The sequence below is a fragment of the Procambarus clarkii genome, chromosome 29 (assembly GCF_040958095.1).
Source record: "Procambarus clarkii isolate CNS0578487 chromosome 29, FALCON_Pclarkii_2.0, whole genome shotgun sequence".
Lineage (NCBI taxonomy): Eukaryota > Metazoa > Arthropoda > Malacostraca > Decapoda > Cambaridae > Procambarus > Procambarus clarkii.
The window spans coordinates 7,393,609-7,410,374 of NC_091178.1; the positions used below are offsets into that span (position 1 = coordinate 7,393,609).

General features: G+C 44.8%; 1 protein-coding gene and 1 long non-coding RNA gene across 2 annotated transcripts in view; both read left to right on the top strand.

Moving 5' to 3' along the window:
* LOC138369787 (uncharacterized) overlaps window positions 1-9,086 on the top strand; it is a 61,765-nt gene extending 52,679 nt beyond the window's left edge. The window contains exon 4 of the long non-coding RNA XR_011229950.1: window positions 7,332-9,086. This is a non-coding gene — a long non-coding RNA (uncharacterized lncRNA). The remainder of the gene's footprint in view (window positions 1-7,331) is intronic.
* A 2,015-nt stretch (window positions 9,087-11,101) lies between these two features.
* The window catches only part of LOC138369784 (protein phosphatase PP2A 55 kDa regulatory subunit), a 62,527-nt gene continuing 56,862 nt past the window's right edge, over window positions 11,102-16,766 (top strand). The window contains exon 1 of the mRNA XM_069333391.1: window positions 11,102-11,247. Within this exon, the coding sequence (XP_069189492.1) occupies window positions 11,133-11,247 (115 nt within the window). The 5' untranslated portion in view covers window positions 11,102-11,132. The remainder of the gene's footprint in view (window positions 11,248-16,766) is intronic.

The window sequence follows — 16,766 nt, forward strand, 5'->3', positions numbered from 1 at the left end:
AATTCAGAGCTTCACTACTTCCAGGGGAGTGTTCTTCTTCTCTGTTCAAACTTATCCTCAGCTAACTCGTCCTAATCTATCCCAACCTTACCTAACCAAACACCCCCAGACCTCTGGTGATCGCTTTTGTTACTAAAGGAGAGAGAGAGAGAGACAGAGAGAGAGACAGAGAGAGAGAGAGAGAGAGAGAGAGAGAGAGAGAGAGAGAGAGAGAGAGAGAGAGAGAGAGAGAGAGAGAGAGAGAGAGAGAGAGAGAGAGATAGATAGATAGATAGATAGATAGATAGATAGATAGATAGATTGATTGATATCCACCTCAGGCATCATAGAGAACAAATGCCATTTTGGTGGATGGATCACCTCCCATGTGAGTTAATTGTTGGAAATTATTGACCACATTACAATCAGGTTATTAGTGTCCCGGCATTACACTCAGGATTGGCTCATTGTTTATGGTCGGTTATTCGTGTCCTATTTTGTGTTGATATCTTTAATACCGTATTAATATCCCCTGATTATGCCCATTCAAAAAACTGGTTCACTTCCATCATGTTACCCTTACTACATTTTTTTTAAATTATGCTCCGAGAAGTGAGTTTATTGGGCAGCGCCACTCATCCTGTGAGTGGACACACCGCCATAGCAGCATGTACAACACTCCCCAATAGGAAGAAAACCCGCTGGGTTGTTCTTCCTGTCACTTGTACCCAGACACAGCTGGGACTTGCTTAACTGTCTCAAGTGAACAGCTCCTCAAACAAGAAGACTAGCATTCGTCAACCCTTAATATCTTACGTTATCTCTCTGGTGCAAAATGGGGGAATCTTTTAAGAACAGTATCAATATTTGACAAATTGTGTTTTCCTAACTCAAACAATGTGGGGTTTATTATTCTACACATATTTCTAATGTCTCTCAGGTGATCACATTCTCTCAGGTAGTGGTCAAGGCGATGTTCGTCACTCTCATCGCAGATTCTGCAGCTCCGCTGCTCAACTGTTGTTTCCATTCGGAATTTCCATGGATATTTGTATCCAAGACAAAATCTCGCTATTACTGATTCTCTCCCCTGCCACCTCCTCTTCATCCATAATGATTGGGGATGCCAGCAACAACCATGTTGTACCATCGTACAGATTCACTGTTTTGTGCTTCTACCCTCCTTTCCTCGGTTATCTTGCCACGGTGACGTTGCCTGACAATACCTCTAATTTGTAGCAGAGTCTCCCCCACTACAGTCATGTTACCCCACTACTACAGTCATATCACCTCACTTAAGTAATGTCACCCCTACTACAAACATGTCATCACTAACCCTGGCGTTCCCGATCTGAACTCGTCCTAACGGAACCTAACCTGTCCTAGTCTATCCGACTGTATCGTGCGCCAACCTTACCTAAGGTAACACAGCACAACACAGCCTCCACAGCCTCACACACACACTGGTGAGTAGCCAAGTATTTTCTCACATTTCTCATTTATCTTTCTCAACAATAACATATTTGTCTTTTAACCCTGTTTGTCGCTCAATTTAAAAAGACTCTCCTAATCCACATTGCATATTCCCCTCAGTATCATGTATGTTGTGATTATATTCCTCTGTTTCTTCTGTTCTACCGAGCCTTAACATCCATTTCCCATACTCCAGCCAAATGCCTTAGACCTGTGTTTTTAAACAGTAAACCTAACGTACCGTCCATACACTTTCTGGACAATGTAATACTTTCCCTGCGAACTAACACTTTGGTCTTGCTTGATACCTGCTTGATGGGGTTCTGGGAGTTCTTCTACTCCCCAACCCCGGCCCTAACCCGGCCCGAGGCCAGGCTTGACTTGTGAGACTTTGGTCCAACAGGCTGTTGCTTGGAGCGGCCCGCAGACCCATATATCCACCACAGCCCGGTTGGTCCGGTACTTCTTGAAGAAAACTATCTAGTTTTCTCTTTAAGATGTCTACGGTTGTTTCGGCAATATTTCTTATGGTCGCTGGTAGGACGTTGAACAACCGCGGACCTCTAATGTTTATACAGTGTTCTCTGATTGTGCCTATGGCACCTCTGCTCTTCACTGGTTCTATTCTGCATTTTCTTTCATATCGTTCACTCCAGTACGTTGTTATTTTACTGTGTAGATTTGGGACCTGGCCCTCCAGTATTTTCCACGTGTATATTATTTGATATCTCTCTCGTCTCCTTTCTAGAGAGTACATTTGGAGAGCTTTGAGACGATCCCAATAATTTACGTGCTTTATTGCGTCTATGTGTGCCGTATATGTTCTCTGTACTCCCTCTATTTCAGCAATTCCCCTTTAATGTTTTCGTTCATTTGCTTCAGTTTCTCAATGCTCTCCTTCAGCATGTTGTGATTTTCAGTCGACGTTATTTCTTCTATATCGCCCTTGCTAGCTAGTCAACTTTAAATACTACAAACTTAAAACAAATCTAAGATTTGTTTGAAGTTTGTTACCTCCCAAATATTACTTTTCTAAACCAAACTTTTAGTTTGCTTAATATTGCAACAGTTTGTAGACTATAAAGCTAAAAATGTATAAATATATATACATACATGTTTTCCAAACTCTATTATATTTTCTCTATATTACAAGTTTTAAAATAATAAATATTAGACTTTTTTAAACTATATACATACAACTTTCCCAAACTTTTCCTGTGGCATTACAACTTATATACTGCAAACATTTACTTTTTACACTACACACATCTTGTCAAAATGGAAACTTTCATGTGACACAACAGTTTTAAAACAACAGACTTTAAAAATGTCCATTACTGCAAATCTTTATAAAATATGCAAACTGTTTCCTAGGACGTAGCAGACCACACACTAGAAGGTGAAGGGACGACGACGTTTTGGTCCGTCCTGGACCATTCTCAAGTCGACAATCGACTTGAGACCAACCTGGTCTAACCTAACCTAACCTGGTCTAACCTAACCTGGTCTAACCTAACCTGGCCTAACCTAACCTAACCTGGCCTAACCTAACCTGGTCTAACCTAACCTGGCCTAACCTAACCTGGTCTAACCTAACCTGGTCTAACCTTACCTGGTCTAACCTAACCTGGCCTAACCCAACCTGGCCTAAGCCAACCTGGTCTAACCTAACCTAACCTGGTCTAACCTAACCTAACCTGGTCTAACCTAACCTAACCGAACCTAACCCAACCTGGTCTAATCTAACCCAACCTGGTCTAACCTAACCCAACCTGGTCTAACCTAACCTAACCTGGTCTAACCTAACCTGGTGTAACCTAACCTGGTCTATCCTAACGTAACCAGGTGTAAGGTGTTCGCCTGGTGGCAAGAGCTGCCATACCTGAGTCAGGCGCGGGTCTCGTACCAGATCATAAGAGTATCGTCATAACAGACTGTACAAGATCACACAAGTTACATAACTACTGTATTTCTTACCTCGCATTACTCTTCTCCCTACTATCTTCACCTCTCCCGCCACCCTTTCCTCCTTTCCCTATCTCTTATTCCTCCCTTCTCCTCCTCTCACCTTCCTCTTCCACCCCTTCCTCCCTCTCTCATTCCATTCACTTACTACCGTCCTTCCTCCTGCCTACCCATCCCTTCTTTCCCTCCTTACTCTCCCTTCCTCTCCACCTTCCTCTCCCTCCCTTCTTCCCATCCAATCTATCCCTTCCCCTTTCCACTCCCTCTTCACCGTCCCTCCTTCCTTCCTTCCTCCTCTCTCCCTACCCCTCCTTCCTATTTTCCATACCTTCTCCCCCTCCGTCCTCCCCACCCATCCTCTCCCCACCCATCCTCTCCCCTCCCTCCTCTCCCCTCCCTCCTCACCCCTCCCTCACTATTGCCACTCCCTCACAGTCTTCAAGACTCAAGGAAACAAACAAATCTCAAACATCACCAAGTTGAATCTCTCTCTCTCTCTCTCTCTCTCTCTCTCTCTCTCTCTCTCTCTCTCTCTCTCTCTCTCTCTCTCTCTCTCTCTCTCTCTCTCTCTCTCTCTCTCTCTCTCTCTCTCTCTCTCTCTCTCTCTCTCTCTCTCTCTCTCTATCTCTCTCTCTCTCTCTCTCTCTCTCTTTCTCTCTCTCTCTCTGAAGATCAATAACAGCAAATTCTTCAGAACTCGTCATCTGATTTCTACACGCCACGGGTATATTTACGTGTGGAGTTGTGGGTCAGTCAGGCCAGAAGGAGGGACAGGACAAGAGAAGGGGAAAGGACGGAAGAGAAGGAGAGGGAGGGAAAGGAAGAGAAGGAGAGGGAGGGAAAGGAAGAGAAGAAGGTAGAGGAATAGGAGAAGAGGTGACCGATATATGATGAGAAAATGATGGCATAGGCCTCGTATTTTGAAAATTTAAGGTAAATTTGGGCAAAGTATGACCAATCGCCGTTTTCACTAATCTGTATATTTTTGGTATAAAAAGTTGAAATTTAAAACTCCATATATGTGCAATCACCCTGAATTCCAATAAAAAATAACGCTCAAGAATCATATTTCCAATAGGCGTCGTATTTTGAAAAGTGCAAGTCAATTTGGGCAAAATATGACAAATTGCTTTTTCACTAATTTGCATATTTTCCTGTATAAAGAGTCGTAATTGCAAAATCCAGATAAGTGCAATCACCCTGAATTCCACTCAAAAATAACGCTCCAGGAATTAAAATCTTACAACCCACAACTGACGTTATCTCGCGGCCACAAACTGAGGAAATATTGTAAGGACAATATCTATGTTTGACAAAATGTCCCTTCACGGGTCAAACAATGTAGGACTTAATATACTACACATATTTCTTCTGTCACTTAGAGGGGCACAATCTGTCAGGTCCCGGTCCTGGGAGCCGGTCGGCCGAGCGGACAGCACGCTGGACTTTTGATCCTGAGGTCCCGGGTTCGATCCCGGGCGCCGGCGAGAAACAATGGGCAGAGTTTCTTTCACCATATGCCCCTGTTACCTAGCAGTAAAATAGGTACCTGGGTGTTAGTCAGCTGTCACGGGCTGCTTCCTGGGGGTGGAGGCCTGGTCGAGGACCGGGCCGCGGGGACACTAAAGCCCCGAAATCATCTCAAGATAATCTCAAGAAGATAGCCACCCGACCATGTCCTTCACTCAAACTTCCATGTGCGCTCCTTCGCTGCTCAGCTGTTGTTTCCATTCTTAATTCTTGCCAGTGTGGTCACCTACTGTTCGTCCACAGTGACTGAGGTTGTGGGCTGCGACGGTATCGTACCAGCGTACAGAGTGACTAACTTGCTCTTCTGTCCTCCAGTCCTGGACTACCTTGTGGCGGTCATGTTGTCTCATGACGCCCCTGATTTCTAAAATGGTCTTGAAGATGAAATGTTCAATATGGTCTCCTTCGGCACCTTTGGTAGGTAACACATGTGCTCATTCCTGTTCAAAGATTCCAACATGAGATGGAATCCCCAGGGACTTGATCGTCCGTCCCTGGCTCCATTACACTCTCACCGCTCCTTTCACTTCTGTTACTTTCCTTTGTTTTCTGACTGACTTTTCCTGAGGCTTTGCAGTGATGGTCTTGGGTCAGTGCAGATCACTGCTTCCCTTGTGGCAGTGATGGTCTTGGGTCAGTGCAGATCACTGCTTCCCTTGTGGCAGTGATGGTCTTGGGTCAGTGCAGAACACTGCTTCCCTTGTGGCAGTGATGGTCTTGGGTCAGTGCAGAACACTGCTTCCCTTGTGGCAGTGATGGTCTTGGGTCAGTGCAGAACACTGCTTCCCTTGTGGCAGTGATGGTCTTGGGTCAGTGCAGAACACTGCTTCCCTAGTGTTTCGTTCTGGGTTTATTAACACCATAACAATGGCTGTGAACTCCGCTTGCGTTGAGGAGACTTGGTCCTCAATCCGTGTTTTCTTTTTAATTTTCGTTAAGGCAGCATTATTTCTGATTGCAGTGTACACCGCTCCTGTTCTGCCATTAGTAGGGCTAGCACATCCTCCAGTGTAGACTTGATCTAATTCATTTCCTGACTCTCTCTCTGTTAATGTCCTCTAGATATGTCTCGTTTCTTGGGGTAACATGCTGACTTCTTCATTGGCATCTTATATATTAAAATCTTGCATGTTTTTTTCCTCCCAAGGAGGTAAAATCTTTACAGTCGTACGATGCTTGCTCAAGCAGGTGGAACTGTTTGAGAAAGTATACTGATCGATCTATCCACTATGAGCTGTCACTTCTTCCTCCTATAACTACTGAAGACTTCAGTTTTTTTCTTGACAATGTCACTTTAGTGAGGGTCTGTGATAATCTTGACAAAAATCTTAGTTTTTGGTTCCTTGATTATGTTTTTACTGCTAGAGAGACTTACCTCTTGTCGTAGACTCCTTGTCTGAGATATTTTTGTACTTCAAGATTATTGTCACGGCTTCCTTTTGTATGTTTTCCAGTTCCTTCATGTCGTTTGATGAGTACGGGCATAACACTGTTGCGGTACAGTCTTTAAAGTACAGTTTTAAGTACTTATCATTTTATGTACAACAATAGAAGCTCGGTGATCATTCCCAGACCTGGCTCTCAGGGTCCTGGGATAACTTTTACTTATGCCTGTGAGTTGATCAAGTTTCTATTTGTTGCCCCTTGCTAGAACTGACAGTCACTCCCAAGGTACCGATAATGCTCAACCCATTCAAGAACTTCACCATTAATTTGCAGTTCTTCGTTTTCCCGCTTCTTGAGATGGGAGTACGCTTCTGTCTTATTAATGAAATGAAGCCAAGTCAGTTCAATTCCACCAAGAAGTTGAAAGGACTGCTTCATCTATATAAGGGCGGGGGCTTGTATCATGACATTATCTGCATATCCCACTTTTTGTACTCTTTCCGGAAACTCTATAATAGCAATGACAGTCATCGAGATGTAGAACAGTGTGTGGGGCTTAAGACTCCTCCTCCTTGAAGGGGATCCACAGCTCCATATTCTGTGTGCTTGGGACTCATCCGTCAAGTGTTACGCTCATCGTTCATTTATTTTACACCTTAAATGTTTATATGTGAATGTGAGTCATTCACGTGTTATTTACATTGTATGTCAACACAAACAGGTTACACACTTAGCCAGTAGTTGAATCCACAAGATACAAGCATACAATTCTTACTCCAGCGCCATGATATATTGGTATGTGTGTTATGTCGAGTGTGAGTACCAGTGTTGAGTGTGTGAGTACAAGAGTCGAGTGTATATTAGCAAGTGTCTGGACTCAGCTGTGAGTGGAGTAATGTCATTGGTGACTGATGGTGGGTCATGAGGTAGAGGGAAACAGAGTAGTGCAAGGCTCTCTCTCTCATCCATCACTAACACCTCTATTTTTCCCTTTCCAGAAGGTGTCTTGCTGCCCCACCGCCCACCATCAGCCACCTGTCACCCCATCTACACTCCCTGCCCATCTACACACCTGGTGGGCATCCCACTGAGTGCCACGCCTCCCCCATCCCTCGAGTGTGCCTATAGGTCTCTCCCGGCTCGGCCCTCAGTCATCCTGGTCCCACTTCTCTGGTCTTAAAGCGTCAACAACATCACTGCCACTCCCAGTATAACATTGTTAACAAGGGCTGGACCTCGAGTGTCCACACACAACACTGAATCAGGACTCCTAGTAATCGGTAGGACTCTCTCTGTGGTAGATGGGACTCCCTTAGTGGCCAGTAGGACTTCCTCTGTGGCCAGTGGGACTCTCTCTGTGGCCAGTGGGACTCCCTCTGTGGCCAGTGGGACTCACTCAGTGGGCAGTGGGACTCACTCAGTGGCCAGTGGGACTCACTCAGTGGCCAGTGGGACTCCCTCTGTGGCCAGTGGGACTCACTCAGTGGCCAGTGGGACTCCCTCTGTGGCCAGTGGGACTCCTGCAGTGGTCCCGTTCATGTAACAATCAACAAATTAAATTTCTCGATGAGGGTTTGTCACTCAAGAAAATAATAATGCTAATACACATAAATACGAAGCGGGAAGTGCCCTACGTAACACGGAAGAGTAAGGATGAGTTGCAGTGGTGAGATTGCTGGTGTAGGCTACCATGAGGCGAGGCTAGTGAGTGGAGACATTTTCGTCGGGCAAGGAGACTCCCAGGCACTGTGAGAGAGCCTGGACAGCCCATCCCACGAGCATGGATAGTGGCGAGGAAGGAGATCTAGAACAAGAGTCGCCCCGTCACCAGTTGCAAGTGATCAGTCACTCAGCGCACTCCACCAGTCTGCCACACCCAAAGTCAGTTTAGCCAGTCGTGGCGAGGACACTGTTTCCAGATCATTATTCAACACCTCGTAAGACAGGAAATGGATTTGCTAGAACGTGTCTAGCAAACGTGTCCAGCTGGCATGTGAGAGAGTGAGAGAGGGGGTAGACACACTAGGTGCTGGGGAGAGTGCGTGTTGGGTGTCAAGCATTAGGGAGAGTGTGTGTAAGGCGGCCATGTGTGCCCGCGTCGAGGGCTACACCTCGCCACACCCAACACCCTTATGATTATTCCCACCTGTTCTTGAGTAAGATTAGATAGTGATTAGATTAATAGTTGTACTTGGAGTAGAGTTCCGGAATATCAAGTGTTACACAGTAGACACCTGAGCCTTCACGCAGAGTGACTGCGGACCTCAGGTGACGCTCACTCCCCACTAGTATAGCTCACGGTCTTGGCTGTGACTCCTATATATTTTGAAGTAAAAAATTAGAGACCAATATTTTCAGGTGTTGTGCAAATAAATAAATATACATATATATATGTTCGCTATACCTGTTCTTATATTTGATATATGATATCCTGTAGGCAATATTTTACATAGCATATATCTATATATCTTATAGTTAAACATATTTTCATAGATATATAATAAATATATAAAATCAATATATTATAGAGTAAACACATCGCAGTAATCACAGCTACACCACCATCACCAGGCAGCTTGCTCTGGGACGGCGTTATATCGTGTACCAACAGACACAACATACTGTTAACCTACGACTATACGTCTGATGTAACCTTCTCTGACCCCCCCACCCACCTCCACACTAAACCCCACCCAGCGACCGCCCCTCTACACTAAACCCCATCCAGCGACCGCCCCTCCACACTAAACCCCACCCAGCGACCGCCCCTCTACACTAAACCCCATCCAGCGACCGCCCCTCTACACTAAACCACTCCCAGCGACCGCCCCTCTACACTAAACCCCATCCAGCGACCGCCCCTCTACACTAAACCACTCCCAGCGACCGCCCCTCTACACTAAACCCCACCCAGCGACCGCCCCTCTACACTAAACCCCACCCAGCGACCGCCCCTCTACACTAAACTCCTCCCAGCGACCGCCCCTCTACACTAAACCCCACCCAGCGACCGCCCCTCTACACTAAACCCCACCCAGCGACCGCCCCTCTACACTAAACCCCTCCCAGCGACCGCCCCTCTACACTAAACCCCTCCCAGCGACCGCCCCTCTACACTAAACCACTCCCAGCGACCGCCCCTCTACACTAAACCCCACCCAGCGACCGCCCCTCTACACTAAACCCCTCCCAGCGACCGCCCCTCTACACTAAACCACTCCTAGCGACCGCCCCTCTACACTAAACCACTCCCAGCGACCGCCCCTCAACACTAAACCCCTCCCAGCGACCGCCCCTCTACACTAAACCCCACCCAGCGACCGCCCCTCTACACTAAACCCTTCCCGGCGTCAGTTTTTATGTAAATTCAAGAGACACATTCCTTCCCTTCGTCAACCAGTTATTTAAATTTCCATCGGCGAATTACCACAAAGTTCCACATTTTGTCAGTCACCGTTGAGATACACATTCCAGTGGAGAGAAGCAGGCGAGACATTCCTGGAGTCTTGCTGACTCCTGCGTCGCCCTCTTACATCTGCTCAACTTTATCACTCAAGACAAGTTTGGGAAGAACATTGTCTTATATTATTTAATATTTAAGTGAGCTTCTTCTACCCGAGACGAGGTATATTTTAAATATAACTCAAATAAATTTAAATACATAAATAAACCGTAATTATAAAGGATTCCAGAAAGATAACATACAAAATCGTAGCTTGGAAAAGTCTTGTTTAAAAGGTAAACATATATAGACGGATGGGTACAGCTGAAAATATAAACATTAGCAAAGTTGACACTGGATGTGTAGGTAAATAGTGTATATATTCAACAGTAGTAAGATAATAAAAAGAGCTTATATTTATGTCTGTGATTCGAAATCCTTCCAAGTATTTGAAAGCAAATCGTATTCTGTATTAAAATTATAGTTAAATTGTGTGTGTGTATCCCCAAGGAAAGATTATAGAAACAAGAGTTAATATAATCCTAATACAGAAGTTACTCCAAGATATGAACTTATGTTTCCGTTTTCTTTAATTGGTTTTGTCAGGCTACCTAAAGTAGTTTGTAAGAGCGGGGCCCCACGTTAATAATAAGTAAAGATACGCTTATATTTAATATTAGTTGTCATTGTTTTCATCTAAAGCTTCTATATATCCATTAGTACTAATATAAATTCTAAGATATATGACAGGTTCAGTTGATCATGTGTATAAAAATTAAATTAATACCAATATTTCTAAAGTGAAATATTATTGTTAAACAAAAAGCGTAAAAATAATTGTAATGTCATTTGAACGTGTACGAATACCGTCGAAAGACAATTATTATAAATAACTGTACAAGAATAAGAGCCGAGCTACAAAGGCTGTGTTGGGAAACACTGGCGCCTATCCCCAGTGTCCCACCTTGTGCCACCTGAAAGTATATTTATGCTACACAAATCTGAAAACGTTTTATGCCCTCTCAAGAAACATACCGCGATGACATAAGAAAAAAATGCGAACTTCTCCGTATGTATAAGGTAGAAACAAGAGGGTTAATTGAGCGCACTTTGAAGGCGCTACGTATGAGGCTAAAGCATGTGAAGTTTTCCTAAACTTTGGTCGTAATTCAGTGAACTGAAGCCCAACAAAGTGGAAGAAGATAGGAGAGAAAGAGAGGCGGAAGGAGGGGGGAGAAGGCGGCAAGAGGAAGGGCCGACAGGCAAGAGGAGCCAGGTGAAGAAGGAAGAAGGTAGCGTGGGTGTGGGCGGCGGGAAGGGCGGTGGTGTGAGGGGTCGACGGGAGGAGCTGGTGTGGATGTCAGGCATGGTGGCCAGGGGCATGATCCGCCAGTCCAGCCTCACCAGGCTGGGCCTCATGATCAACACGGCTGTTACTGGCGTCGTCAGCAACACCACAAACAACAAGAGAGGCCAGTATTCCTATTTTTGTTATTATTATTGCTTATTTGTGTGTATCATTATTATTACATTATTATTATTATTATTATTATTATTATTATTATTATTTTTATTATTGTGTAATAATAATATTATTATTGGTGTGGTGTTGGGGTTAAGGCTTATCAGCGGCTGGAGTATTATTAAGGCCGCCACAGAAGCCTTAAGGAAGTATCAAGAATGTCGGGAAGCAGGTGTCAATTTTAGGATAATTATTAGTTAGTATCATTAGTATATTTATTATGGATTTTCAGCCCCTCACCGGAGACCATAATTATTGCGCTTATTCCTGGTTTAACTCCTGTTTATTTATCATGTTAAAACACTATAATTTTCAATTTAACAATTTGTTTTTACAATGAATTGCATTTATCCGTTATAGGTGTTTTCACAAATTAAAAATAAAACGGTGAGTACCAATCTTATCCTATATCTGTTTAGTATAAGAAGTTTTATTAACTGTAGCCTCTGTTCACCCAGCAGTGAATGGGTACCTGGTTGTTAAACAATTTGGCGGGTCATATTCTAGGGAAAATTAGGATTAAGGACCTGCCCGAAACTCTGTGCGTGCTGGTGGCTGTACAAGAATGTAAGAACTCTTGGGATTCGAACCCAGATATCCAAGAGCACTATGCAACTGCCGTACTCGGTACCTTAACCATTGGTAGCCTCGGCTACTAATGTCTTGTATGGTCACGGTTGGTCGAGTGGTTAAGGAGCCGGGTACGACAGTTGCATAGTGCTCCTGGATATCTGGGTTCGAATCGTTATGGAATGTGGTTGAATCCAAGTTGCATATTGGCTTGGGGACCATTTAAGCTTGTTCGCATATTTATTGCATACACAAATCAAATCAAAGAGCCACAGAAGCAAGAAGAGAAAATACGCAATATACCCATTGATTCATGTTCTGACTATGTAAAATTATCTTTACCCATTGATTTGTGTTCTGTCATCTCACCCAAAAACATTTTATCTTATCACCTCACCCTAAAATGCCCCAAATTTATGCCCGAAACGCTTTGCGTAATAGTGGCTTTAGGCATTGTATGTACTAGCCCTATCTATCAATCCACCACTCTTTGTAAAATCTCTTGTATGTATGTACCTTACCTAAATAAACATTTGATTTAATTTGATTTGATTTAAAACGAATAAGTTAGTGCTTGTGTAACGGTGTGTAGTGCTTCGTTTTCTCTGATGATGTGTGAACCCTTTTTCTTTAATTTATTTTGGTAGCGTTAAATAATTTCTTCTTACAAATATTCGGTGTGTAATTTATTAGTGAATCTCACAGTATCGTGTTACGTGACTTGTTTCAATAAGTAGGAAAGCCAGATTTTTTTAAAATAATATGTAGAGAGTGAGGGTGGGCGCCGGGGCCTCCAGGGACAGAGGACGGCCCAGCCCAGCTCCCGCGGTCGACGCCCCACTGACGCAGCGACACTTTACTTATTTTTATTATAATTATTTACTGTATACTTATATACAAGAAGGTACATTGGGTTCTGAGAGTACATAAGATTGGTGTTCATGCAAATCCACAAATACGCAGTGATGAGGTGGACTCAATACACAGTTTTAAATGTAGATATGATGGAGCTCAGTAGGCTCAGGAATCTCTGTACACCAGTTGATTGACAGTTAGGCGGAGAGCCAAAGTCAGAGGTCAGGTCAGACGTCAGCTGCCCCGGGGAGGGGGGTTCAGATCAGAGGTCAGGGCTAAAGAGCCAAAGTTCAACACCGTGAGTACAACTAGGTGAGTACTCAAAGCTTCTCGGGCAGAAAACCTTAATGTTAACGTTTCTTATGTCTCACGTTTTGTACTAAAAACAGAACTGTTTGTTTAGGTGGCCTTGGAGCGTGTACTCACCTGGCTGTCACTGCGGGGGTTGAGCTTCAGCTATTGGTTACCACTTTTTACATTTCAGCCCTTTGTGTTGGCATATTTACATTTGAAGATTTATATGGAATCTCCTTTCATCACTTCACTCTCTAATTCATTTCACTGCCTTAATACCTTTCAGTAATAATTTAGTTTTTAACCCGATAACCACAATCTCTAGTAATATCGGCGGAGACAGAAAGACGGCGGCTTGACAAAAGTTCCCCTATTGTTCGTGTACAATACCAATGTAAATGGTCTGTTGTTTAACATTACAATTCCCTTAAGTATTTTTGTATGTGGTGATCATTTCTATCCATTTTCTTTTCTATTCCAGTGACGGGCTAGTTGCATAGCCAACGTTCAGAGTGTTCGTATATGTAAATCTACTTATATACTGATTGGCCTTTGTAGGGGCTATGTATCTTTAAGGGTAACTAAGGGCAACGATGTCTACGCAGTCACTCATCCAGTTACTGGACACACACAACGATGTTTACTCCGACTGAGTAATGCACACACATCAGTCACTGAACCACTCCCACATGGCGACTGTCTGGGAAGGTCCTCGTGTAGACTGTGTGTGGGAAGGTCCTCGTGTAGACTGTCTGGGAAGGTCCTCGTGTAGACTGTCTGGGAAGGTCCTCGTGTAGACTGTGTCTGGGAAGGTCCTCGTGTAGACTGTGTCTGGGAAGGTCCCCGTGTAGACTGTGTCTGGGAAGGTCCTCGTGTAGACTGTGTCTGGGAAGGTCCCCGTGTAGACTGTGTCTGGGAAGGTCCTCGTGTAGACTGTGTCTGGGAAGGTCCCCGTGTAGACTGTGTCTGGGAAGGTCCTCGTGTAGACTGTGTCTGGGAAGGTCCTCGTGTAGACTGTGTCTGGGAAGGTCCTCGTGTAGACTGTCTGGGAAGGTCCTCGTGTAGACTGTGTCTGGGAAGGTCCTCGTGTAGACTGTGTCTGGGAAGGTCCCCGTGTAGACTGTGTCTGGGAAGGTCCTCGTGTAGACTGTGTCTGGGAAGGTCCTCGTGTAGACTGTGTCTGGGAAGGTCCTCGTGTAGACTGTGTCTGGGAAGGTCCTCGTGTAGACTGTGTCTGGGAAAGTCCCCGTGTAGACTGTCTGGGAAGGTCCTCGTGTAGACTGTGTCTGGGAAGGTCCCCGTGAAGACTGTATCTGGGAAGGTCCTCGTGTAGACTGTGTCTGGGAAGGTCCTCGTGTAGACTGTCTCTGGGAAGGTCCTCGTGTAGACTGTGTCTGGGAAGGTCCTCGTGTAGACTGTGTCTGGGAAGGTCCTCGTGTAGACTGTGTCTGGGAAGGTCCTCGTGTAGACTGTGTCTGGGAAGGTCCTCGTGTAGACTGTGTCTGGGAAGGTCCTCGTGTAGACTGTGTCTGGGAAAGTCCCCGTGTAGACTGTCTGGGAAGGTCCTCGTGTAGACTGTGTCTGGGAAGGTCCCCGTGAAGACTGTATCTGGGAAGGTCCTCGTGTAGACTGTGTCTGGGAAGGTCCTCGTGTAGACTGTGTCTGGGAAGGTCCTCGTGTAGACTGTGTCTGGGAAGGTCCTCGTGTAGACTGTGTCTGGGAAGGTCCTCGTGTAGATTGTGTCTGGGAAGGTCCCCGTGTAGACTGTCTGGGAAGGTCCTCGTGTAGACTGTGTCTGGGAAGGTCCCCGTGTAGACTGTGTCTGGGAAGGTCCTCGTGTAGACTGTGTCTGGGAAGGTCTTAGTGCAGCACGCTTTCTCCTGACCTTTCGGAACACATTGTAGGAATATATTCCTCTACCTGTATCTGAACATTTATTTTGGATCTGTCCGGGTAGAGACCCGAGTAAATGCTTCAGTCAGATGATCAAACAACTGATGTGAGAATTCACGCCTTCAACATTAACTTCTCTAACTATACAGTTGAGAGAACTTTATTAAATATAAAAAAAAAACTTGTAATGAGGCATGTGCATCATTATGAAAAATGTAACTAAAGCACACATTTTGTCACTATATATATATATATATATATATATATATATATATATATATATATATATATATATATATATATATATATATATATATATGTCGTACCTAGTAGCCAGAACTCACTTCTGAGCCTACTATGCAAGGCCCGATTTGCCTAATAAGCCAAGTTTTCATGAATTAATTGCTTTTCGACTACCTAACCTACCTAACCTAACTTTTTCGGCTACCTAACCTAACCTTACCTATAAAGATAGGTTAGGTTAGGTTAGGTAGGGTTGGTTAGGTTCGGTCATATATCTACGTTAATTTTAACTCCAATAAAAAAAATTGACCTCATACATAATGAAATGGGTAGCTTTATCATTTCATAAGAAAAAAATTAGAGAAAATATATTAATTCAGGAAAACTTGACTTATTAGGCAAATCGGGCCTTGCATAGTAGGCTGAAAAGTGCGTTATGGCTACTAGGTACGACATATATATATATATATATATATATATATATATATATATATATATATATATATATATATATATATATATATATATATAAATGATATGTAACTTTTATGGTATTTTTTTACTAAACAGGTAACTTTTTAATGAAGGAAAGTTGAGAGGCTTGACACTGGGCAGTGCGAGGCGTCACCATAGAAGGTATCTTTAGAAGTCATTCAAGACCCCCTTACACCTTCCTCAAGGTGTAAGGGGGCTCAGGACTCACCAGGGAGCCCACGACCACGTGACAAGGGGCTCAGGACTCACCAGGGAGCACACGACCACGTGACAAGGGCCTCAGGACTCACCAGGGAGCACAAGACCACGTGACAAGGGGCTCAGGACTCACCAGGGAGCACAAGACCACGTGACAAGGGGCTCAGGACTCACCAGGGAGCACAAGACCACGTGACAAGGGGCTCAGGACTCACCAGGGAGCACAAGACCACGTGACAAGGGGCTCAGGACTCACCAGGGAGCACAAGACCACGTGACAAGGGGCTCAGGACTCACCAGGGAGCACAAGACCACGTGACAAGGGGCTCAGGACTCACCAGGGAGCACAAGACCACCTGCCTCTCTGACATCCTTTCAAATATCTTGCCCTAACATCCTGTAGATAAGTTCACTATTACACCACTAGGGGGAGACACCTCACCGCTACAGGGACGTCTCCACTAGGGGGGGGGGGGACACGTCTCCACTAGGGGGGGGGGGACACGTCACCATCCGAGGCGACACGTCTCTACTAGGGGGGGGGGGGAGACACGTCATCACCACTACCAGTGAACATTGTATGGAGAGTACAGAACACAGAGTGTGTAGAAGGGGGGGCAGGCTGCTGTAGCCTACAGAAGTCAGCAGGAGGCCGGCGGCCACCGCCCCCCACGATGGTGCCGCTGGTGCGGTATTAACATCGATCAACATTTTGATGTGGCGGGCCTGACGCGGCCTCGGTAGCCAAGGGCGCCCTCACACCCGCCCCGCGCTCTGCTCTACATATATATGGCACCCACTGAGCCTGCAGGTGTCTGGCTCGCCCTCTATCCAACCTACACCTTTGTGTATTCTGTCCTTTGGGTTAATAATATATACATTTAGATGCATTATGAAGCACTTGAGGAAGATGTATCACCT